The 25,857-nt window shown below is 38.6% G+C and overlaps 1 protein-coding gene across 1 annotated transcript in view; it reads left to right on the forward strand.

Moving 5' to 3' along the window:
• Nucleotides 1-15,737: 15,737 nt before the first annotated feature.
• The window catches only part of LOC107552801 (diacylglycerol O-acyltransferase 1-like), an 81,090-nt gene continuing 70,970 nt past the window's right edge, over nt 15,738-25,857 (forward strand). Inside the window, exons 1-3 of the mRNA XM_016234795.1 lie at nt 15,738-15,989; nt 16,116-16,199; nt 16,475-16,659. Coding sequence (XP_016090281.1) covers nt 15,738-15,989; nt 16,116-16,199; nt 16,475-16,659 — 521 coding nt within the window. The remainder of the gene's footprint in view (nt 15,990-16,115; nt 16,200-16,474; nt 16,660-25,857) is intronic.

Genomic DNA, 25,857 nt, shown 5'->3' on the forward strand with positions numbered 1-25,857 from the left:
AAACAAATAACATTTAATTTAAGTATGTTTATATATTTAAGGGAGAATAAGTAAATATATTATGAATTGTATATTTAAATTACATTATTTTTTATTTTATGCTAGATACTCTATATATTTATACTGGAAAACAAAAAGGTTTTTAATTGGCTTTTGATTTGAAGATTTTTGTTGTTGTTGTTGTTGTTTTGTTAGTGTGAACACTAAACACTTTGAATTTAATATTTATGCATAAAAACCAAGATGAGACGTTCCCTCTCAATGCTCAAATAAAATTGCCATTACCCTCACTGTTAGTATCTGTTACTCCTCTTTCTTGACCTCTTTGAGTGTGAGGTATATGCATGAGGGTATTGTTTGTTTTTATTTGTTGTGCATGTTTGTGTGTGTATCTGAAAAGTCTGTTGTCTTGGCAGTTGCTTTGTTAGTTTTCCTCAGGGCAGGACTGTGTGATGTCTGGTTTGAAACGGAGAACCACTCAAATCTCAAAATACACTCACTTCAAACATGGGCGCAGTTTAAGCAACCGAGTCAGAGAAAGACACAGTCTCAGACAAGAATAAGGTACATTTTGAGCATTTTACTCTTAGAACAAGGACAGAAATGGTTTAAAGTAAAACGCTTAATAAACTTCTGGATTATTGTGATGTTTTTATCAGATGTTTGGGCTCTCATTCTGACGGCACCCATTCACTGCAGATGGTCCATTGGTGAGCAAGTGATATAATGCTAAATTTCTCCAAATCTGTTCCGATAAAGAAACAAACTCATCTATATCTTAAATTACCTTAATGTATTTTAAATTCCTAAATTCTCTTTAATGTATTTGCCATGATATGATCTGTTTTCCTGGTAAATTTATGTTTTTATATTATTTTGTCATCATTATTTTTTAAGGAGTTAAAAATTGTCCTTATCAACCTTGATTGACGTGGTCAGTCAGACTGGTCCATGGCAATAACATTCTGTTACATTATTTTGACAGTTAAAGTTTTGGGGCGTTTTTTTTTTGTTGGAGTGGGTGGGTTTTGGTGAGTTTTTGGGCTGGAAATTGTTCACTCAATCTGGCAACACTGGTCTGGATTAGTTTTCTCTTTTAGACATAAAAAATCCTTTTGTGGGAGACTTTGAGCTTTGTGATTTTGCAGATCTTATACATGCACAAACAGATGAAAGTGAAAGTGACGTGACATGTGGCCAAGTATGGTGACCCATACTTGGAATTAGTGCTCTGCATTTAACCCATCCAAAGTGCACACACACTGTGAACACACACCCGGAGCAGTGGGCAACCATTTTTGCCGCGGCGCCCGGGGAGCAGTTGGGGGTTCGGTGCCTTGCTCAAGGGCACCACAGTCATGGTATTGAAGGTGGGAGAGAGAGCACTGTACATTCACTCCCCCCACCTACAATCCCTGCCGGTACGAGAATCGAACCCGCAACCTTTGCGTTACGAGGCCGACTCTCTAACCATTAGGCCACAACTTCCCTACATGCAGATACACAAGACACTAAAGAAAAAGGAGACCTCTTTAATGATTATCTGTCACTAAATAAATGTGAATGCATCAGATTCTTTCTCCAGACTCAATCTTGAAGAAAATTACCAATAAAGGAAAAGTTCGTCCCAAAATGAAAATTAGCTGAAAATGTACTTATCCTAAGGCCATTTAAGATGTAGATGAGTTTGTTTCTTTATCGGAACAGATTTGGAGAAATACAGTAGCATTACATCACTTGCTCACCAATGGATCCTCTGCGGTGAATGGGTGCTGTCAGAATGAGCACTCAAACATCTGATAAAAGCATCACAATAGTCCAGAAGATCATCTTGATCATCTGCATTTTCAGATTTATCTGACTCGGGCTCGAACTGATATGGTAAAACTGACGGCATTATTAACTGTCTTTATCATTGCTTGGAAGCTATATGCTATATGATTGGATTGATTGTTGAATTTGTCCCTTTTATGTAAAACTGTGAAAATGACTGAGTAATATTTCCTTTGCTCAAGGGCACCACAGTCATGGTATTGAAGGTGGGAGAGAGAGCACTGTACATTCACTCCCCCCACCTACAATCCCTGCCGGTACGAGAATCGAACCCGCAACCTTTGCGTTACGAGGCCGACTCTCTAACCATTAGGCCACAACTTCCCTACATGCAGATACACAAGACACTAAAGAAAAAGGAGACCTCTTTAATGATTATCTGTCACTAAATAAATGTGAATGCATCAGATTCTTTCTCCAGACTCAATCTTGAAGAAAATTACCAATAAAGGAAAAGTTCGTCCCAAAATGAAAATTAGCTGAAAATGTACTTATCCTAAGGCCATTTAAGATGTAGATGAGTTTGTTTCTTTATCGGAACAGATTTGGAGAAATACAGTAGCATTACATCACTTGCTCACCAATGGATCCTCTGCGGTGAATGGGTGCTGTCAGAATGAGCACTCAAACATCTGATAAAAGCATCACAATAGTCCAGAAGATCATCTTGATCATCTGCATTTTCAGATTTATCTGACTCGGGCTCGAACTGATATGGTAAAACTGACGGCATTATTAACTGTCTTTATCATTGCTTGGAAGCTATATGCTATATGATTGGATTGATTGTTGAATTTGTCCCTTTTATGTAAAACTGTGAAAATGACTGAGTAATATTTCCTGATTATACACATGCACATTCTCCTCTTCCCTCTGATGTTAGCAGTGCACTAATTTGATTAACGACTATAAACAATTAGCAGAATGCGTATTTCACAGAGAAACAAATGGGTCGCTCCAGTGTCTGCTGATTAGTTCTATCATGACACTGTCATACCCTTCAGATGGACCCTCAGTCTGAGTCACACACTACAGACACTTCAATACCGCATCTCTTCATCTCGCACGTCAACAGAAGAGACAGGTCAAACACAGAGAATTGCAGCCATTTTTTTTCTTTCTAGGCAGAACAGAATATGACAAAGAAGCAAAGGTGGATTTGTATCAACCTTTTCTGCGTTATAGGCAAAAATTCCATTCTATTGGTTGAAGTACATTTCATTGAGATACTTAGGCTTCACAATATTGCCCAGAAATGCACACCTGTAAACAGCCAAATAAGAATTTTTGTAGATTTATTTATTACTATTTATTATGACCAAAACTATTATGACCAAACAAAAATCTAAATGATTAATTCAATTTATTTACATCTCTCAAACCTATTCACAATAACAGTTAAAAAGACTTGCAGTTCAGAGTCAGTTGAACTCAGAGTTCTCAGAGTTAAAGCTCTGATCCACTGACCACTAACCAGCTCTTCTTTTTGACTGACTCATTTAAAGAACATTCTCGCGAATCGGGCGTCACATCTCTCGCCGTGTTTGTTGTTGCTAACAGGAAACACTAGCTCACACTCAAACGTAGAGTGTCTCTAACAAAACCACATAAAAAGTTTTCCTGACTGTGATCAAATTGATCACATTTACAATTATTGTCGCACATTTATTATTTTGATCCTTTTAGTCACAGTCAGGAGCCCTGGTTAATCTACAAAGCCCATCTGCAGCCAGCCAGAAGCAATAAGGTGATAAATTCTATAACCTATAACCCATAGTTTTGCTATAGTTTATATTAAATGTTACTTTTCTAGTGAATTATCTATTTAATCGGTCCATTGCATATGGTCACATCAATGATTAATCTTAAATTACAAAACACTAAGTTCACATGTAAACCCACAGAGGTGTAGATTTGGACCCGGTCTCATGTTTTGTAGTAATGGGAGACGGTAGAATTGTTCTGTCTGAACTTTGCGCGGCCCATAATCCTCATTAAAGCACAGCGGTCCTTCCTGAGGCAGTGGGTGAATCTGCAAAGAGAACCAGACAAAGGTAATAGCTACAGGCTGCTCCCTTTGCTATGCTCAGACCTTTTTATCAAGCCTTATTTGAAGACATCAAACCCCATAAATTGGGATGGAGGATGTGTGTGGATTAGCAGAAAGAGAGAGAACGGGGAAGTACAGGAGAAAGAGATGGGGGAAGGGAAATGAGGGGTCAGAGAATATTTTAAATACAAATTTATTTTAAATGATTATTATTATATTAGGTTATTATTGTATGGTTATTGATATTTCTTTAAATAATTATTGTTTAAATATTATTTTTATGTAAAAATTTTAATGTTTTTGAAAGAAGACTTTTATCCTCACCAAGGCTGCATTTATTTGATAAAAATAAAAAAATAAAAATAAAAAACTAATATTGTGTAATATTAAATATTAGTACAATTCAAAAGAATTGTTTTCTGTTCAGTATATTACAAATCAGTATATTAGAATGACTTCTGAAGGATCATGTGACACTGAAGTCTGGAGTGATGGATGCTGAAAATTCAGCTTTTCCATCAAGGCAATAAATTACATTTTAAAATATATTAAAATATAAAAAAATAATTGTATTTTGTATTAATATTATGATTATGATTATGATTCACAATGTTATTATTTGTTTTTACTGCATTTTTGATTAAATAAATGCAGTTTTCATGAGCACTAAAGACTTCTTTCAAAAAAAAAATTTGCATTTGCACTTTGTACTTCCCCTGACTGGTTCTGGTATGAGCGCAAATTTGGTGGAAAGGGGGTGAGGGTCTCATCTGAGGGTGGGTGATATGTGACAGGATCTGTTCGTCAATTTCCAAGGGTGTAGAACCTCAGAAGATGTCAAGAGCTGCCTAACCTGTCACCTCGACACACCTCAAACACACACGCACATTTTTTATGAAGGCCAGATAATAAAGTGAGACTGGCCTGAGTGTCTGTGTGTCAGGCCTAGAGACTGAATAAAGAAGCAAATGAGAGACAGCCAGCACACTGCATTAGCACGACAGCATGTGTGTCTACCAGGGCGTTTTTGGGTACATTCATATTTATATGTATGCGTCTGTGTCTTAGTGCCTCTGACATCTCTAGGGGCTCTCGTTAGGAGGTTTTCCAGACTGTTTGTGTGCGGTTATGTATTTCTGCCTAAGGGACGCAGCATGGGAAACTGTTCAAGGCCTAATTTAATTGTGGCGGTACAGACAGACCTGTAACATATCAATGGTGTAGAAGTGTGCTTGTTTGTGTTTGTATGCGTGTTCTGTATTCCTTGTGCCACTAGGGCAGGGTGATCTTCTGTTGATCTCTATGCTGATGTCTCTGATGATGAGCCTTCCCCCTTCAGTAATATCGCCTATGGTCTTTTGAGGGTCTTTTCAGTTCTCCCACAACTTTAAACTCCTCAGAGCCCTTGTATTACTGAAGTGTACTCCTGAAGATCTGCATTACATATGACCATCTCATACTGCTATAACTCAAATGGTGTTGATTTTTGTCATGGATCACAGCAAAATATTTGACCAGTAGATTCATGTAGTTAGGTGCATTTGGTTACCAGTTGGTAATACAATAAGTTATAAAAATTTAATGTTTTATACCATTTTAATGCATGCATTTTGAACACCTTGAGTATGCATAAAAATGCTCAACTGCAAGTTTCTCACTTGTAATTCTCACTTCAATAGTACAATCCATGTTAGGGGTGATTGAAATTATATTATTATATGTGGTCTGTACTCTTTTTTTATGTTTTTTGAAAAAGGTCTCACCAAGGCTGCATTTTTTTATAAAAAATATAAAAACAGCAATATTGAGAAATATTATTACAATTTAAAATAACTTTTTTTCTATTTTAATATAGAATGTAATTTATTCCTGTGTGGCAAATCTAAATTTTCAACAGCTATTACTCCAGTCCTCAGTGCCACATCGTCCTTTAGAATTCTAATATGTTGCTTTGGTGCTCAAGAAACATTTCTTATTAAGAAACTTATGTTCTTTTTATATTTTCTTATAATTATTTCTTATTTTTGTGCTGTTTAATATTTTTGTGGAAACTAGTAATCGTTTTAAGGATTTTTTGATGAATAGAACATTTTGTTACATAAAAGTCTTTGCTTTAATTTGGATAAATGTACATATTCACTGAATATTATTGTTATTATATTAGCATTATATCTTTCAAAAAATAAATAAATAAAAACCTTTTCACACGCAAAAGCCAAACTGCTAAAATACAATTTCTGCATTGCAATATGTAAAAACATAGCTGTTTTATACAGATCTGATTCTTTCTCAGTTCATCTCTTGAAAAGGTCACAACTGTTCAATCCAGAACAAAAAAAAAACTCTGGAACAGAAGCCGACTGAGATTCTCAAACTGGATGGTCCTCAGAGAAAGTGGATCAAGCCATTCCAAGGTCTTTTGGGGGAGATTAGGCAGACTTTAAGTCTGAAGGTTCGTCAATCTAAATTTTAGGACAGCAATGCAATAAAGCTTCAATATATTCCTAAAACAGGTTGAAAAGTGGACAATATACTACTATATTTGGAAACGAGATTGCCAGAAAGGTGCAAAAAGGCTAAAACCAAGCTGTGACGTGTAAGTCAAGATTCTGTTCTTCTTGCAGATCCACACTTCCTGTTTGTCAGATGGTGCTATTTTAAAACCCACAAACAGTTATATCACCACTGGGAGACGTCTTTGTAAAAGCCATCACGCCGGTCAGAAAGCAACTGATCTGAGATTTTATCAGCTATTGAGTCTAAATCATTATTCCCAGCGTGGAAGTATTTGATCAGTTTTAATATTTGCATGTCAGATGGATGTCAGGCTTCTGTTTGAGCACCTGAAACAGGGCACACAGGCTTTTTTCAAGCTGACTGACGGGAAGGTAATGAGCCTGTATTATAACTGTTACCAAAATTAGCCTCCTGCTGTTGAGTGCATCTTTGAAGGGGTTTTCACAGCTCATTCACTTTATATCTTAGGCTTTCTTTTGGATGGATGACAGCCAGCTCTCTTGACCTGAGGAAAAAAATGAGAGGGGAGTGTGACAGCCTTGCAGTTCTCACACACTCACATATACAGTATGTACACACATACATTGTCCTCTAAAAGCCTTGTAGCTAAAAGTGACTGCAAGGTATTTCCACACTGTCAGTCAATCAGAGTCGAGAGCAGTGATTCTGTGTCTGTAATGAGAGCCTACTGGACTTCAAAGGTTTAGTAACACAAGGTGAGTGAAGAAGGGTCACTTGTAGGTCAGGGATGCAGACTACACACTGGAGTCATGAAACACACATTAATGATAGGTTTTAAACCAAAAATAAACATGTGTATGCAAGAAAGTAGGGCATGTGTTCAACATATATCACTCCAGCTTCATCAGACTCTAAATAGAGAACGATGAGAACTTTACAAAGAATGATTGTCCTCATTTGAGGTAGAAGACAACAATGAACTTGCTTAAATATTCACTAGAACGTTACATGACTCTTGTGAATGTCTGCACAAATGTAGCAATAGTAGAGCAAGTTGTTACAATAGAACCAATAAATGGGATTTTAGCCGTTCATGCAAAATTGACACAAAATACAAAATCATTCACAAAATGTACAAACATGGTAAGACAAAAATATCAAACCATTGATTTGGTCAACAAATTGCAGCTGCTCTTGTGTGACAGCTAATCATGGTCTTCCATGTGTTGGCAATAATGGCATCGGCCATTGAAAAACCCTTGTCAGTCGACTGCAATTTTTTTTTTTCTCTGAGTTGCTTAAAATTAATTTAGTCCTGTAATGCTGTTTAGTTCTGTTGGTCCCCTCCCCTCCATTTTTCTTTCGGTCTCTGCCGTTTTCTCTTCTCCTCTTCTTTTGCTGCTGTCTACTTATTTCTTTCCTGGGAAGGAGTTGCAGAACAGATAAATCAAATCTTGCAGCAATCTCATACGGACCACAGTCACATAACTAATTCAGGTACTTTGTTACTTAATGGAGGCAAATGGTTGTCATTTTTTATGTCAGTGCTGTTAAAACTGTCCAACTTCAACTGACTTGCTCACTACAATGTTGCTCACTGTTCAATACCCAGTTAAACTCTAACGTACATGAATCTTATGTAAAAACCCAAATGTCACAACTGCGTCAGCTTCCATTTCACTCCCAAGTTTTGGACTCCACCCTTCCCTTTTGTAGCATTAACCAGCTATGACATCTTTTCTTAGCATTTATATTGGAGTGGGGGAAAAAAACTAAGATAAATGAAAAATAAATCATAATTAATTTCATAGTTCCCTCAGGATTTTTTGAGTTACCTCAGATTTTGGAGACAGGATAGCAGACATTGTCGGAATGTTTATTTTCAATCCACTCGAATCATAGAATATTGCTGTTCTGTGATGTTTAAGATCCTGTAGGAAATATTTCATTAAGTTTAAGTTCACAAAATTATTCATCTAAGTCAGTGTTTCTCAACCCTGGTCCTGGGCGCCCCCCAGCACTGCACATTTTGTGTGTCTCCCTAATCAAACACACCTGATTCAACTCATTAGCTCATTAAAAGAAACTCCAGGACCTGAAATGGGTGTCAGATAAGGGAGACATACAAAATGTGCAGTGTTGGGGGGTGCTCAGGACCAGGGTTGAGAAACACTGATCTAAGTAATAAATACAAAAACAAACTATCAAAAATATTTCCAAAATGGCTGGAAATAAAAGAGAAATAAAAGCATATACAAACTGGTATTTGATTGTGTCATTAGCTTAGCATCATACTAACATCAAAAGCTGTCTGAATCAAATGTGAGTGTCCTGTATGCAGCGCTATTATGTGGTGTGTAGAGTTGCTACGTATGTACAGCGTTCCAAATCAATCAAGATGTCCAGTCTCACTTAGAATGTTGCATTGAGTCTAATGTATACTTCAGCTTTGACATGCATACAGCCAAATGCATATCCTTTCAAAGTATATTTGATAGCATACGCAAACACATGCACGTGACATGTGTGCTAGAAATATGGTGACCATACGTCCTCTTTTTCCCAGACATGTCCTGGCCAGGATTTGTATATTGCCTAAAATATCCAGGCTTTGGCTTTGTTTTCCTGTTTTCATACTTGCTGAAGGTAATGATCGAAAAGTATTTGGACCAATAACATGAAGGCATTGTACATGAACGACCAATCGTGGCATGTGAGAAGGTGGGATCTATGGAGAATGGTCAAAGCGCTGCAAATACGCATACATATTAGGTGTGTTCGACTTGAAGCAACACTGACATCAAAGTACAGCAAGAGCGATTCAGAAGCATAAGGAGTCATCTGTTCTGTTGGTACTTTGATGTATATTTTAGGCAATATAGTAATCCTGGTCAGGACGTCTCCGGGAAAAAGAGCAGATTTGGTCACCCTACTAGAAAGTTTCATCCTTGTGTATTTTTTGTGCTATTTATGGGTCTTAGGTTATGACCAATAAAAAATGTCTTTGTACTCATTTAACCATTTCTGAACATAGTAGTATATTTGGGAAAAAACTAACTGATGATGACATTTACGTCACATGCACTGTAAAGTATACACTTTCATACCCCAAAATAAATAAACTGAATTACTGTGTTAGCAGTAGATACCAAGCCATCTCACTAGGTTTTGGAACACAGCCAGACACTGAATCATCCGACAACCGATCAGTCCTAAAACTAACAGTGAGCATAATTAACATTTAATGAAGATTTTTTTTTGCAGTTAATTAGACTGATGCATTTCTTTGTTAATGATAGCGGCCAAAGTCTTGCATCAGTGTATCTCATTGATTCCCTCTGGCAGGTTTAGTCTAGTTTTCCAGTGAAGCATGCTAACATTTAAAGCTTTCATATGCTCCACATCTACAGCCCCACGTGTGCCATTGTGTTTGAGTCCAGACTCAGCAGTTCTGTTCTGCTAACACATCACTGCCCTCTTCATCATGAATCCCTGCACATTTCTCAGCTGCACTCTGTCACAATGGCGTCCTGGGCAAAATATGCTAAGCACGCATAACCGCGTGCAATCAGTAACGGCGTGCATGCTTTCGGCTTTTTGCATGCATGTGGATCTTCAGAGGGAGGATGAATGGGAGACTGTTTAATACATCTGCCCATTGTGCACGTGCAAGATTGGAAGCATATCTTAAGGATGCGATGTGAGTCTGTCATGATGAACTGCGAGGGACGGTTGTGCAATATTACGTTAATATTGTACGTTATGGTACAATATTAGTTTTAATCGTTTAATCACCACCACAGCTTCTTGTCGCCATTGGCAACACGCACGATTTGTGTCGATTGCAAGTGACGTCGCAGGTATCGGAGAGTGCAAGTGGCGATTGCAAGTTACATTGCAAGTTAGTTTCTTTTTTCTTGTCTTCACCACCTGGCTACTGTTGTAAAATGTTGAGAGAGTCAAACAAAAAGAATAAATAAATAGAACAAAATAAAGAAATAAAGACTGCAAGTGACATCGCTAGCGGAAGTGCAAGTGTATAAGAGTATAAGTCTGAGAATGCAAGTCTGAGAGTGCAAGCGCAAGTCTGCAGCCAGACCCTTTTGAGAAGCTCAGACTGATTAGAGAAACTACACACTCTCAGCCAGCAGTGTGATAGAGTCATGAGTGTTTGACAGATGGCATCATGGGACCGCTGCAGAAAGCGGGTGTGAATCTGAAAAAAGGCCTACCTGTTTTAATTAGGCAGGAATGCATCTCTAAGCACAGCTGTGCGCTCTCACACACTGTCTTTGCTTTTGTCGGGCCAGCTGTGAGACAGGCCTTCCTGTCAGTTCGACAGTCTTTCCATGCGGAGAGGCTGATCAATCCCTCTCCCTCGAGAGCGGTGTGCACAGAGAAATCGGTGTAAAGCAAAGACCTGTGTGCCATTCTACATCCATGTTAACTTTTGCTTAGCTTTCAGTGGTCAGACTTCATTCAAAATTTCTAAGCCTAAAAAGAGTCTAAGCCTAATCTTAATACTAAAATACCATTTGTTTAATAATTCACATAATAATTCGGTCAACATTTACACATTTATTCACCCTTAAGCTGTTTTCTTCCATGGAACATAAAATATGAATTTCTGTAGAAAATTCTGACTACTGTTTTCAATATAACAATGCATTGTGTTATATAAAGAGAATGAAGACTAGGCCTGTCAAAAGTTCCTTTCAAGTGATCCATACGACTCATGCACTGAACTGCACATTCTGAAGCCAAAATTTTTGTGTTAGGAATAAATGTATAAAAGATTTTCAGTGAATAACTAGACTGTTTTTCACACAAAGCTAGACTTTCATTTAAAGTCTTCTGTAGCATTTGAACCAATCAGACACACATTTGTTCATTAGATTTAACAAATCAATTATTCATTAGATTAACAAATAATCACAGACCCTTCACCCAATAAACATACTAGGTGCCAGCATGTCTGGGAACGACCCCAGGCCCCTGGTTACCATGGCAACCAGGACCCCTCAGCCAGACCAGATACATTTTATCCATCTTTCAACCATAGGAAAAACATAATGCCCATAAAAATGGACTCTTCTCTAATTAATTCATAGGAAAACCTTTCTTTGAATGAACACACATAACCTTCAGGTCATTGTGTATGTTGTTACTGTTCTTGTATATTGTGTTTTGTATTGTATACTGTTTTCTGCATGCTTATGATAGAACCACTCGTTCATGTAATCTTACCTATACCATGTTTAGTATTTATGAATTCGTTTTCTGATGCTCTAAACGAGAGTGCACATAATATGTGGATACTGGATACCTATGCAACATATTAGTGTTCTAAGAATCTTTAATAGTTTGCATATCAACATCCAAACCAGTTCCATATGCAAATTACCATGCTCTCAGACAAAGGGTCATAAAACCCCCAAGTATTTCCAACCTCCCGCTTGGAAATTCAGCCAGTTTCATTGGACAAGCCTATCCTGAGAGGCGTGAATCTTCTCAGACTTTAAAGGGCTCACGCACAGTTCCGCCCTAGGTCTTCTGCTAAATCTTCTGATTGCTGTCCGTATGGAGAGCCTGAGCCGGTGCGGGCATGCCTGGTGGGCTCCAACATATAGCCTTTCAGTCTGTGGTTTTGTTAGTTTCTGAGAAGATGAGGATGTGAGCTAGAAACTCTTCTGCAACCCTTAAGTCTGACCAGGCCTTGGCCTTGACTTTACATTCACCAAAGATCTTAGGATCTCAGCTGATGTCTCTCTTAGCTCTTTTTCACTTTCCACTGGGAAGAAACTCTCAATCACCATCGAGTCAGAACATCTTTGGAGTTCATCACTCTTCAAACCCGAAAGAAGGTGATCATGACTCCTACACCACCGAACCTCCAAACCAGAGCTAAGAAATCTTCTGCAACCCCTTAGTCTGCGGCCAGCTTCGGCCTTGTCTTTACATTCACCAACGATCCTTGGATCTCACCCGATGTCTCTCTTAGCTCTTCATTACCTTCATCTGGGAAAAAACACTCCCGACCACGACAGAGTCAGAATAACATATTTTTGGAGTTCATCACTCTTCAAACCCGGAAGAACGTGATCGCAACTCCTACACCACCGAACCTCCAAACCATCAAGACTTTCATCTGAGACTGCATCCGGACGCTTGTTCAAGGGAAGTGCCAGATTGTCATAGCAAAGTCGGAATTTACCCTTTTTTTAATTTTTTTTTTAGAAATAGCCTTTATGCACAACCAGCCTTGTACTCTTTTAGGTTCAAAAAACTGTCTTCCATAAAATGCATTGCACAAATTCGAACATCTGGGTTGTGCTGTTCTGTTGTAAATAAATCTTAACCAATGATTCCTAATTGCATCTACTTCCGGAAGTTTATTTATTCCCAAATAAAGTGCTTTTGCTTTCGCACTGAATCACACAGAGTCTCCCTGACATGGCTGTATCAACACTACTGCTGTTCCTGAAACCATGCCTTTTTTCTTTGCGTGCACATTTGGGCGGCATTATGCTAATATTTCCACATAGTGACGTAGACATGTGGGGGCGTGTTAGAATTAGCCATTTTAGGTAGGTGTGGTTGACTCTTAACTTTGATGGTTTCACTCAGGTGGTTAACTGACTCTTTTCATAGCTTCATTCTTTGGTTTTCCTGATGGTTTCATCCATCAAGTCTAATTTGCCCTTTCCCCATGTACGCGTGAGTGTATGTTTATTTGTTTGTTTGTTTAGATTAGTTATGTGTGTTACCCACGTAGGATGAATGAAGCGAAAGCATTGCTTGCTGCTGGTGAGGATTTGGAATCAATAAAAAAAGGTGTGGAGACATTTTTTGTGGCACTTAATGAATTCAAGATTGCTCATAAGCTTGTGCAAGAGCAACTACCTGATGATATCAGAGAAAATGAACGTATTGACTGGTTTCATTCATAGGAAATCACTCAAAGCTGCATTAAAGGGGTCATATGATGCTATTTTAAAGATCATTATTTGGTGTAACAGAATATGTTGACATGCTTTAATGTTTAAAAAACACCCTTGAAATGGAAAAGACTGATTTGAACAAGAGACTTGAATCAGCCAATTTGGAATGTGACCTAGCTGCAAACTGAAGGTTTTAGAAGACTTTGAAACAACTGCAAGCCCAAATCTGCATGATTGTTCTGTCAATTCTCATCAGTCTTATGCTGGGTACACACCACAAGATAATCTGGCTGATTTTGGGCCGATTTCTCCCCTTCCGACAATCCTAGGTAATGTCCCGATTATCTTGGTGGTTCTAAAGATTATCTTATCAGATTTTCATGTGGTATGAAGTGTGTTAAGAGTGACTGATTCTGCTCGGAAGAACGTCGAAAGCGCCCTGATCATGAATAAATCCTGATGTGTGGGGAGTAACACCACACACTATAGGAGCAAAACAGTTAAATCTAGGATTTTTCCCCCTCATCTTTGTAGTCTCTCACATTTTGAAGATCTTATAAGATTTTTAAAATCTTTTAGTGTGTACGCAGCATTATGAACTTAAGGGTGAAATGAAATAGTATCTTGAAAAGTATGGTGCTGAGAATTCTAAGCAGACAGCAATTCATGATCAAACACCATCAGGAACTTCAACATCTTTTGAGTTTGTTCAACTTGGAGCTATCCTAAAAACTTTGAGGATGCTTCAACCTCAAAAACCCGATCAAGTTGCACAAAGGAAGTACAAAGTTGATGACACAGCTATAAAGTATGCTATGCAAATTCAAAATCCATCTGCCAGTTATACAGATGTTGGACCTACAAGTATGAATCTTTCAAATGTGGTGCAGAGGCAGAATGATAAAATCATTGAAGATAAAACGGACAACAGCAGGGATAGACTTTACTATCTGGAACAGTTCACTTCCGGCCAGTCAAGGGAACTTGTCCGAAGCTGCTTGCACATGGACGCTAGAAGGGGTTATGCTGAAGCTAAGAAGCTTCTGAAACTTCATTTTGGTGATGAAGTAAAGATCACAAGTGCCCTAGGAGAAGGCCCTAAGGCTGGCCGCACACTAGAGGATTTTAAGGCCGATTTTAAGCCCGATTTGCACCCATGAATGATCGGGGGTGTGGCCCGATTCGCAGCTTGTCGCAAGCAATTTTTTTTTGTCCAAAAAATCCTCTATTGTGTGGTGTCATTGCGATTATTTAACTGCTCCTGATCGAGACGGAGCATCGTCGAACTCAAATCGTAAATATCAAGCATGTTTGATATGTACGACTCTTGATCAGGCTGCCTCTGATGTGATACCTGCGGTAGCCAATGAGAGTGAGCAAGTGTCACCTACCGGATGTTGCGTGCTTCTATAGCTGAAGCTCGGCAGCCACAAACATGCCATGAAAGCAGAGAACATCACCCATATTCTTTTCTATACTTTGTTTTTCACTGTACAACAGAACGCGTGCTGGGAGAGCCAGCTGACAACATCGATTGTCCTCTATTTGTTTTTCTTCTCTAGTCATGTTTGATCTCACGAGTGTCCATGAGATCTTGTGTCACTGTGAAATCTTTCCTACAATCATCAAGTGTGTGGTCTCGTGGTCTGGTCTAATCATCTAGTGTGCGCATTCAAAGGATTATAAGGCTAAAAATCGGTTGAACTGTCTTCATGTCTGTGGTCTCCAATGGTTTTAAAATCTTTTAAGATTTGAAAATTGTCTAGTGTGCAGCCAGCTTAAGTTGGAGTAATATCAAGGCTGATGATGGAAAGGCTCTTCGTGCTTATGCACTTTATCTGAGAGGTTGTTGTAATGCTGCTGAAGACCTCCCTAACATGTTTAATCTTGACTTTCCTTCCAACCTTAAGCAAATAATATCCAAGCTTCCATATAATTTATGTGAAAAGTGGAGAAATACTGCATGTGACATTCTAGAAAGAACACACAGTAGAGCTAAATTCCAGGGTGTGGTTGCTTTCATTGAAAGGCAGGCAAAAATACTGCAAGATCCTATCATTGGCAATATTCAAGAACTTACTTCTACAACAAAGAGCATTAAGGTAAAGACTGAATTTTGTCCCCTGAAATCTGGCAGTAAGAAAAGCTTTGCTACTTCTGTATCCTCACTGATATCCAGTACGAAAGAATCAAAGAGTGCAGAGACTACAAATGTTGCATTACAATCCCCCTGTTTGTTCTGTTTTGGTAATCATGCATTGGAATCATGTCGTCAGATAGCTTTAAAATCTCATTAAAAGAGGGTGGATTTCCTAAAGGGTAAAGAACTATGCTTTGCATGTCTTCTAAAAGGACACATGAGCAAAGTATGTTGGAAACGTCTGGCTTGCAAGATTTGTCACAAAAGGCATCCAACGATTCTCCATGTTGAAAACATGCCCCCTAAAGAGCAACACATTTCCCAGAATAGGAAGGATGGCAATGAGGCTATTCTAAAGGACAACGGTAACCCTATTACAATGGCTATGGTGTCAACAGAGCAGGTCGGTTCCTTCGACTACAAACTTGCAATTGTACCAGTAAAGGTCAAGGCTTGCAATGGAAGTAACTTAATGCAAACCTATGCCTTTCTTGATCCCAGAAGCTCTGCTACGTTCTGCACAGAAAACCTAATGGAAAGGTTACATGTGAGAGGAAGGAGAACAGAAGTTTTACTCAGGACAATGGGGCAAGAGAGACCAATATGTACATATAAATTAGATTGGTTAGAATTGAGCAACCTTAATAGCAATAACTTCTTGTCCCTCCCGGAGGTTTTCACTCAAGCTCGTATACCAGTTGGCAAAGAGAACATTCCTACTGAAGAGGATATTCGGCACTGGCCGTATCTTAATGAGGTCTGTTTGAACACCATTGATGTGGAAGTCGATCTGTTGATAGGAGTTAATGCGCCAAAGCTTACAGTATAGAGCCATGGAGGGTCATTAATAGTCAGGGAGATGGACCCTATGCAGTCTTGACACAATAAGGATGGCTTATTAATGGCCCATTGGGCAGAAACCCATCTATACGTAAAAATGAACGACTAAAGGTGTTCTGCAACAGAATTTAAATTTCCAGTTTGGATGAGCTTCTCGTAAGCCAGCTGAATTATGATTATGAGCTTCTCCAGGGTCCTGACCTTTCAAACAGCCTGCTTGGAGTTATCCTTCGATTCCGTCAGAAACCTGTGGCAGTCATGGCAGATATCGAAGGAATGTTTCATCAGGTTAAAGTTGCACACAAGGATGTTGACTTCTTGCGATTCTTGTGGAGGCTTAAAAGTGACATCAGTCAACCTTTGGCAGAGCATCGGATGTTGGTGCACCTCTTTGGTGCTGTCTCTTCACCTAGTTGTGCGAATTATGCACTCAAGAAAACAGCAGAGGGCAATGAGGGTAGAGTCTGTAAGCAGGTTCTTAATAACATTCGAAGGAATTTCTATGTTGATGACTGCTTTACTTCCTTACCCGATGAGGATGCGGCCATTTCCCTAATTCAAGATTTAAGAGCTGTCTGTGCCATGGGTGGAGTCAGACTAACAAAATGGACGAGTAACAGTCATTCTGTTTTAGCTTCTATTCCAGATGAGGAGAAAGCCAAAGAAGTTAAGGAGTTGGATCACATATCTACCTCACTATGTGGAAATATTTGCATAATGCCGCCCAAATGTGCACGCAAAGAAAGAAGGCGTGGTTTCATTAACCGCAGTTAGTGTTGAAGCAGCCATGTCAGGGAGACGCTGTGTGTTTCTAGGCGAAAACAAAAGCACTTTATTTGGCCTTCCGAAAGTAGATGCATTTAGGAATCTTTAAGATTACTTACAACAGAACAGCAATGCATTTTATGGACGACCGTTTCGTGAACCTAGGAGATGAGGTAATTCTGACTTTGCGATGGCAATCTGGCGCTTCTGAATCAGCTACTGTTTTATTATTAGTATAAGTATTTGCTATTGACTGTTCATATGTGGAGTTTTGTGCATCGTGTGTGTGTGCGCTAGCGAGAGAGAGAGAGAGAGAGGGTCACATCACAGTGGAGTCAGCTGTCTTAACCATGGCTTGTGTACTGCAGACACATACCAGCTTCATCACTGTGTCTGTCACGCGACTCTGTTCCCCTTTCGGGTTCTGTCTTTACATTTATTTTGAAAGATGAAGCTCGCGATTTATGGTAAGGGGCGTTACATTTCCAACGAGTGCTTGCGGAGTTCAGCCAATCACAATGCACTGGGTCAGCTGGCCAATCAGAGCAGACTGCGCTTGTCGGAAGGAGGGACTTTGTAGAAAACGAAGCGTTTGAGAGAGGAGGGGCATAGAGGACCTACAATAATGTACAGTATTTGAAAAATAAAGTGTTTTTTGAACATTAAAGCATGTCAACATATTCTGTTACATCAAATACACAAAATAATGAGCTTTAAAAAGCATCATATGACCCCTTTAAGATTAACTTAAAGGAGCAACAGCCCACCAGGAGGACTATTCTTTCCACTGTGAACTCTATCTATGATCCGATTGGGTTTCTTGCCCCATTGATTCTCCCTGCAAAGAGAATACAACAGGAACTCTGCCAAGTCAACTGTGGCTGGGATAATAAGATTCCAGATGGGTTAATGAAACACTGGGAGAAATGGCTTGAGGGTTTGGACAAACTAAACAACCTAAGCATTCACAGATGTTTCAAACCATCAAATTATGGAAAAATACAAGCAGCCCAGCTACATCACTTTAGTGATGCTAGCGAGGCAGGGTATGGTATAGCTAGCTATTTGTGACTTACTAACATCAGTGATGCTGTTCATGTTGCCTTTGTATTGGGCAATGCCAGAGTTGCCCCATTAAAGCCTGTAACTATCCCTAGGCTCGAGTTGACGGCTGCCGTCCTTGCTTCTCAGGTTGACAGGATGCTCAAAAGAGAGATTGTGTGGCTGACATAGAACAACATACGCTGTTTGCGTTCAGTGGATACTCTCCAAAATGGCACTAGGGTGACGCGGGGGAGACGAATTGTTGAATAAAGTCGTTATTTTCTTTTCTTTTGTGCACAAAAAGTATTCTCCTAGCTTCGTAATATTACGGCTGAACGCCTGATGTCACATGGTTTATTTTACCGATCTCCTTGCTACGTTTCTGGACGTTGATCGTGGTAGTACCCTTGCTGTCTATGGGAGGGTCAGAGAGCTGTCAGAATGCATCAAAAACATCTTAATTTGTGTTCCGAAGATGAACAGAGGTCTTACGGGTTTGGAACAACATGAGGGTGAGTAATTAATGACAGAATTTTCATTTTTGGGTGAACTAGCCCTTTAAGGGGACATTGTACAGGTGCATCTCAATAAATTAGAATGTCGTGGATAAGTTCATTTATTTCAGTAATTCAACTCAAATTGTGAAACTCGTGTATTAAATAAATTCAATGCACACAGACTGAAGTAGTTTAAATCTTTGGTTCTTTTAATTGTGATGATTTTGGCTCACATTTAACAAAAACCCACCAATTCACTATCTCAACAAATTAGAATATGGTGACATGCCAATCAGCTAATCAACTCAAAACACCTGCAAAGGTTTCCTGAGCCTTCAAAATGGTCTCTCAGTTTGGTTCACTAGGCTACACAATCACGGGGAAGACTGCTGATCTGACAGCTGTCAATAGAAGACAATCATTGACACCCTTCACAAGGAGGGTAAGCCACAAACATTCATTGCCAAAGAAGCTGGCTGTTCACAGAGTGCTGTATCCAAGCATGTTAACAATTAAAAGAACCAAAGACTTAAACTACTTCAGTCTGTGTGCATTGAATTTATTTAATACACGAGTTTCACAATTTGAGTTGAATTACTGAAATAAATGAACTTTGAGATGCACCTGTACTATGAACTTTTTATGGCTCCTTAATATAGGTATATGTAATTGCCTTAATATTGTCAATTGAAGGGCCGGGATGTAGGAGCCATAAAGGTGTTAATGTTGTTGTATAATGTCTTTTCTATATTCTGTGCCAATTGAATGTTTGTATGTATTATTTTATGTGATGTGGCAATGGGGGAGGGAAGGGAGACAGTTTTTTGACCTGCAGATCAACTATCTTTCATGTCACAGTTTTGTTTTATTTTCAAGTATGTATGCCTTTGTTACAATAAACACTAGTCTTGATCAAACAGGCTTTGGAGCAGCGTCAATTTTACTTTTCCACACGGAGATGGCTATATACCAAAAGGAAGCCACTACAAAAACCTTTTCAGACATGGCATTATATAACTTGTTAGACACAAATGTTATATTTTGTAAATCATAAAAAATAGAATTTATATAGAATTTATATTTGACAGCATTTTTATACAAAGCATTCAAGGTACAATATACAATATATACCTTTAACATTGCAGGCACCATACTTCTGTGTTTTTCTGCAGTCCTTTGTAGGTTGCACTCTGTGGTTTATTTGTAACAGTGAGAGGTGAGTGGATTCTGCACTGTGCTCCATTGGAGTCTGGTCACTGGTGTGAAAAAAAAGAGAGGGCAGGACGAGAGTTCTCTCCACAAAGTAAACATGATACACTCAAGCAAAAATAGACAAAACATACATCCCATAAATCTGTTGAATCGGTGAACCAAATGGCTCAGACTAACATTTGAAGTCTCCACGCTGAAGTGCTGGAATGATTGTTATGGTGACCCAAAAAAGGCCAGGCCCTGTCGCATATCTCCCTCAGGAATACATCCCTATGATTGGACAAATGCCAACAGACAGGGCCAGGTCTCTTTGTCAGCACAGAACAGAGTCTGTCAGAAGGTGCCGAGTTCATATTAAACAGAAAGGCTAAAGGGATAGTTCGCCCAAAAATGGAAATTCAAAAATGGAAAGTCATTTTACTCACCTTCATGGTGTTCCAAACCTGCATAACTTTCTCTCTTCAGAAAGACAAAAGAAAATACTGTTTCAAGAACTTTGGCATCCAAACAAGATTGTATAATATATTGCTTTGCTGGACTATTGACTTCAGTTGACTGTCATCTGGGAGCAAAGTTATGAACGATATTTACAGCAGATATCTCGAGTTAATCCTATTACAGCTGAAACCGAAGCTTTTTAAGTATGTGTGTTTGTGAGACGTTCTTTTAAATATTTAATACCAGTCCCACAGGCCTAATACCAATCATCAAGCCTAGTTACACTCCCAGTGGCTTGACTGCTTATGAAACATATTTTGATTGCTTTCAAGTACGAAACATCGACTTTGAATCTTGTATGTGGTGGCAGTTTGGTGTATTTAATAAAACGGAATAATTAAATAGTCAAATATCATCTACAGTTTTTGTTCCTAAACCCCACAGAGGGTTTAGGTAACAATCAGAATGGCAAATTGAGTTTAACTTGCCGTGCGGCGGAATAGACCTCTCACAAACTTAATTATGGTACATAGTCTCAGAGGGAACTTCAAATGCTTGCAAAGCAACAATGCCTTCAAACCAAATCCTAATTTATTGAAAATATTTGTTTTACTTTTACAGGCTAAACCTCTACTGACTTGTTACATAACAGAGAATTTTATGGCTGTGTTTGTTGTATTAATTTCAAGTGCCACTCTGAATTCGGATAGGGCTTTATCTGTATCTTTATACCTTTATTAACTATGCAGTGCCATGTTGGTTGTGTCAGCCTGCAGTGCATTTATATTTATGTACCTTTGGTGAAAAGATCTGCAAAGTAAATAACCGTAAATGTGCAGTTTGTCAAGCCACACCATTCACTAAACCCCACTGTGTGAAATTGAAGCTGTATTGTTGCCGCAAGGTTCTTCAGAACTTCCTCTGAGTAAAGCTGTACTAATTTGCAGCCGGCTACAGTGTCATTCCAAATTTACATTCCCAATGACACACAGATTTAACATGCTGTAGGTTCCTTTGCACACTGTGGGGGAACATTAATATAGCCTCGGGCTCCAAGTCAAACAGTCAGGACAGGAAGTTCCATCACTCCTGTCCTCCAGTCAGGTGCTCCAATGGTGCCGCTAGGTGACAGAAGGGCTTGATTGGCCCAAAGCATCACCCAGTGCTCGGTAGGACACCAGAGGACACTGGGAAGGACTGTGGATCCATAGCCAACAGGAGAACAGGATAAAAATACTCTGCTGACAAGTCAATTAATCAGGGTTTGAAGGTGTTACAGTCGAGGAGAAGAGTCATGAGGTGAAGATCGGCGGGTGCTTACAGGTTCACAGGGAAATGAGATAAGAATAGTGACGTAACATCAGTTTTACCCTTTTGCCAGACCCACACTGTCAATCGTAAACTATGAAATCCACAATAAAATCTTTTTTAATTTAAAATTAATACACATACTATAAAACATAAATATATTGTATCTAATTTCCGGTAATATCCAATTCATTTTCAAACTGTAATCTTCTCAAATTATGCAAACACTAGAAATTTTTTATTTACTTATGCATATTAAAGTCATTGTGTAACAGCAGTAGAGATGACTCTCTTCTTCCGTATTGTGATGTACCGAGAGTAACAGATTATTGAAAAGAAAAAAATGAACGGCAGGTACTTGGTTCAATTCATCCAATCCGATTGTACTGAGGGCGATATGAATGCAAGGTTGCAGTCAATTGTAAGAAAGATTCAGGGTTTAGGTGGATGAAATGATTGGAGAAGTCTTGCATATGTCACCAGAGAAAACTGGAATATCAAGTTTTGACATTTTAATTAAAAATTACAAAGTGAAAACGTGCATGGATTACTCATTCACAATAAGATGAATAAAATTTTGCCTTTAGAAAAGAGAAAGTGAATTTCATTTTCAAGCCAAATTTATTTATGAATACATTAAATGCTAGCAATGAAATTAGCCATAGCGAGACAAAAAATAAATAAAAAATGTTAAAATTTCATTGCCACCAAAATACGTGATCACAATACGTGATACGTAAATGTAGTTGAAGTTACACTAGTGGGAATTTCATTACGTTGAGAAAAGGAAAAATTAGTGTTATTTTAATATCATTGATATAATAGTGTAGGTTTTTGGTTGAAATTTTGAATTAGATTTTATTTCATGGTTTTATTAACTATGTTTTGTGTTTTTGTAGGTCTATATATTTTTATTAATTTGTATTTATTAGTTTTAGTTTATTTAGTTTAGTTATTTTAAAACCAATCAAAAAATGAGAGATGTTGCCTTGGTAACTAGATGAAATTATATACAGGTGCATCTCAATAAATTAGAATGTCATGGAAAAGTTCATTTATTTCAGTAATTCAACTCTAATTGTGAAACTCGTGTATTAAATAAATTCAGTGCACACAGACTGAAGTAGTTTAAGTCTTAGGTTCTTTTAATTGATGATTTTGGCTCACATTTAACAAAAACCCACCAATTCCAATCTCAACAAATTAGAATACTTCATAAGACCAATAAAAAAAATGTTTAGTTAATTGATGGCCTTCTGGAAAGTATGTTAATTTACTGTACATGTACTCGATACGTGTGTGTGTGTTATTTCAGTTAACGTTTATTTTATTCCAAGTAACAAAAATGTTGAATTTTTTTATTTTTAATGAATTTAGTTTTAGTTTACTATAATAACCCTGATGTGCATTAGCCACCTCCACTGTCTAACTGCAAATGAACATACAAAAAAGGACATCAAGCATTGCTTCTTAAAACCATTCACATTAATTCAGAAGCCTCTCAGCAGAAATACTGCATAACAATGCACTGAGGTGTCTCCTCAACGCTAGTGTGAGTGTGAGCTGTCAATCAGCCCTGATAACACTGGGTTACAGTCGAGAGATGTCTGGCCCCCTGTAGGAGGTGCTGTCAGGTTGATGTGATCTTGTTGTCAGTGCTGGGGATAGGATGTCCAGAAGCTTTGGAGCAGTGACCACAGGCAGAATGCCTTGCTGGATAGTGCTGTCCAGCAACAAGTCTCCAATTCTAGCTCAAATGTGACTCAGTCTTCTCTATAGTGGGAATTTACATATTATAGTTATTGTTGCAGGAGAATGTCTTCTCGTTTATTTGAGAAAATGAAGATCCATGTACAGGTACTCCTAGGCCCTTAAAACTTCCAGGCTAATTGGACAGTTATTGGCCAGAACAAGCCACAAAGTGGATGAGATTTTGTGCTGATAGTCCAAAATCTGGTTCTGTAAGGCATTTGCTTGGCTAAAACAGGTATAACTCTGTCAGCTCTGCTTTTACTTTCAGAAAATATTGCAGTTGATGGAATGGTGCAGACCCGGCCCATGAACCCACATGGACAACTGTAGAGATATTAATTTCACATGATCCCTCTGACAATAAGAATGAAAGGCAGCGAGTGAAAAAAAAGGTCTTGAGGGTCTCCATCACCCCATATGATGAATGATCTCCCTGACAGAACGCGCAGTCAAAGTCCAGCGGTCTGCCACCTGAGATACTGTGGTATTGATTTCCGTGTAGACATTCAGCGTGAACCTCGGAGCCCATGGGCCCTTTGATAAAAGCTTTCATCCATAACGGCAACCGTGCGGGTAAACCGTCTGAGACACGAAGTCTGGAACAAGCAGGTTTTTTTTAGAGTGATACCAATGTCTTCACTATGCCCTCTCACATTACAGTCAGTGCCACCATTGATATTGATCTCTCAGCGTTTAGTTTGTTGTGTTCCAACACCCTTGGTGTGACCCATTATTTCCCATTACTAGAGACATCTTTCACTGTTTCTGATGCTGCAGATCACTTTCTCAAAAAATGACAACACCATTTTGTCAACACCAATACATTTAGATACATTAATACATTTTTTGAAAATGCAAAAATATATTATGAATGTTTTTTTTTAAATAAAATTGATTATTTTGCCTATTTTGCTTATCAATAATATTGAAAATGTAAACATCTGAATATATATACAACTGCATTTACCAAGCTGTAGAATAGTGCGTTTCTTCATCGGAACAGGTTTGGAGAATTTTAGCATTACATCATTTGCTCACCAATGAATCCTCTGCAGTAAATGGGTGCCGTCAGAATGAGAGTTCAAACAGCTGATAAAAACATCACAATAATCCATAAGTAATCCACACGACTCCAGTTCATCAAAGTCTTGTGAGGTGAAAAGCTGTGATTGTACTAAATGCAAAAATACCTCCATCCATAATATTGCCTTCTCCGGTGAAAAATTTGTCTGGTCTGAGTCAGGAGAGAAATATGCACAGATTAAGCACATGTTTCCAAGCAAAAACAGTCCAAAACCGTTCTAAACAAATATGTTGGTTTTAATATATATTAAATGGCTTTATATTAGGATAGGGATCCCTGTTGGCACCGATAGCCTCGTGGGCAGCAGGCAGACATATAGTGCCATTGTGCTTTGGGTACTCTGAATTTGAGTCCTGGGTTTGCCAAAAATTAATCTTAAAAAGGATAAGGATCCCTTCATTATACGGGGTCTTTGGTATTAAACTAATTGAAAACGCCTGCATTAAAATATGTATCTGAATAGGCCTTCCTCATGAATTGTATTTAATGTTTAGTGGACACTTTTCTTCTTTGAAACGAATGATCACCCCTCCTCTCTCTGTGTGCTGTACGTCTGGCCCCAGGGAAGCAAAAAGCATTTTGTTAAGGTGTGCACCGCACATTACTAGAGAGAGAACTCATTTATAGGCTACACTCTGAGCTTGTTCCAATTTATTAGGACACAGCCAAGTCACCAAAGGGGCTGGAGAGTGTGGTCAGACTAGCAGAATGTTCTGTGAAGAGAGCTTCTTCCATGAATAACTCCCAGGAGATTTTTCTATAAGAAAAACAATGGACCCTTAAAGGGGTCATATGATACTGCTAAAAAGAACATTATTTTGTGTATTTGGTGTAATGAAATGTGTTTATGCGGTTTAAAGTAAAAAAAAAACATTATTTTCCACATACTGTACATTATTGTTTCTCCTCTATGCCCCACCTTTTTGATACGCATTGATTTTTACAAAGCTCACCTGTCTGAAAAAGCGAGGTGTGCTGTGATTGGCCAGCTATCCAGTGAGTTGTGATTGGCCGAATACCTCAAGCGTGAGACGGAAATGTTACGCCCCTCACATACTGTGATGTCCTGTCCAGCCAGAGCGATGAGACAAAAACATTAAAACCCATTATAAACGAGGCATTTGTTGCATCCAGTGGGGACATAATTACTGATTATAATGACTTATACGGTCTTTTTACGCATTGCGTTGCATTGCATCGTGCCGCGCAAACATAAAACCATGTCTGCATTTGTGATCAGAGCAATGACAAACAACAAGTGCTACTCCACACTGCCCAAAACTCGCGTTTGAATCATCAGTGGCAAATGATAAAAGAAAACGTACTTACGTGAGTCAGAACAGCCAGCATTTTAGTCTAATGTTACTCTCCCAGGATCAGTAAACAGTCCTCCATAAAATGGGCCGGCGATCCACAGCACTAAGTTGAAGTATTCCCTCAGCAACCAGCACAGATCAGCTCTAGGCATGACGAAG

The sequence above is a fragment of the Sinocyclocheilus grahami genome, unplaced genomic scaffold, assembly GCF_001515645.1.
Source record: "Sinocyclocheilus grahami isolate Dianchi unplaced genomic scaffold, SAMN03320097.WGS_v1.1 scaffold459.1, whole genome shotgun sequence".
NCBI classification, from domain to species: domain Eukaryota; kingdom Metazoa; phylum Chordata; class Actinopteri; order Cypriniformes; family Cyprinidae; genus Sinocyclocheilus; species Sinocyclocheilus grahami.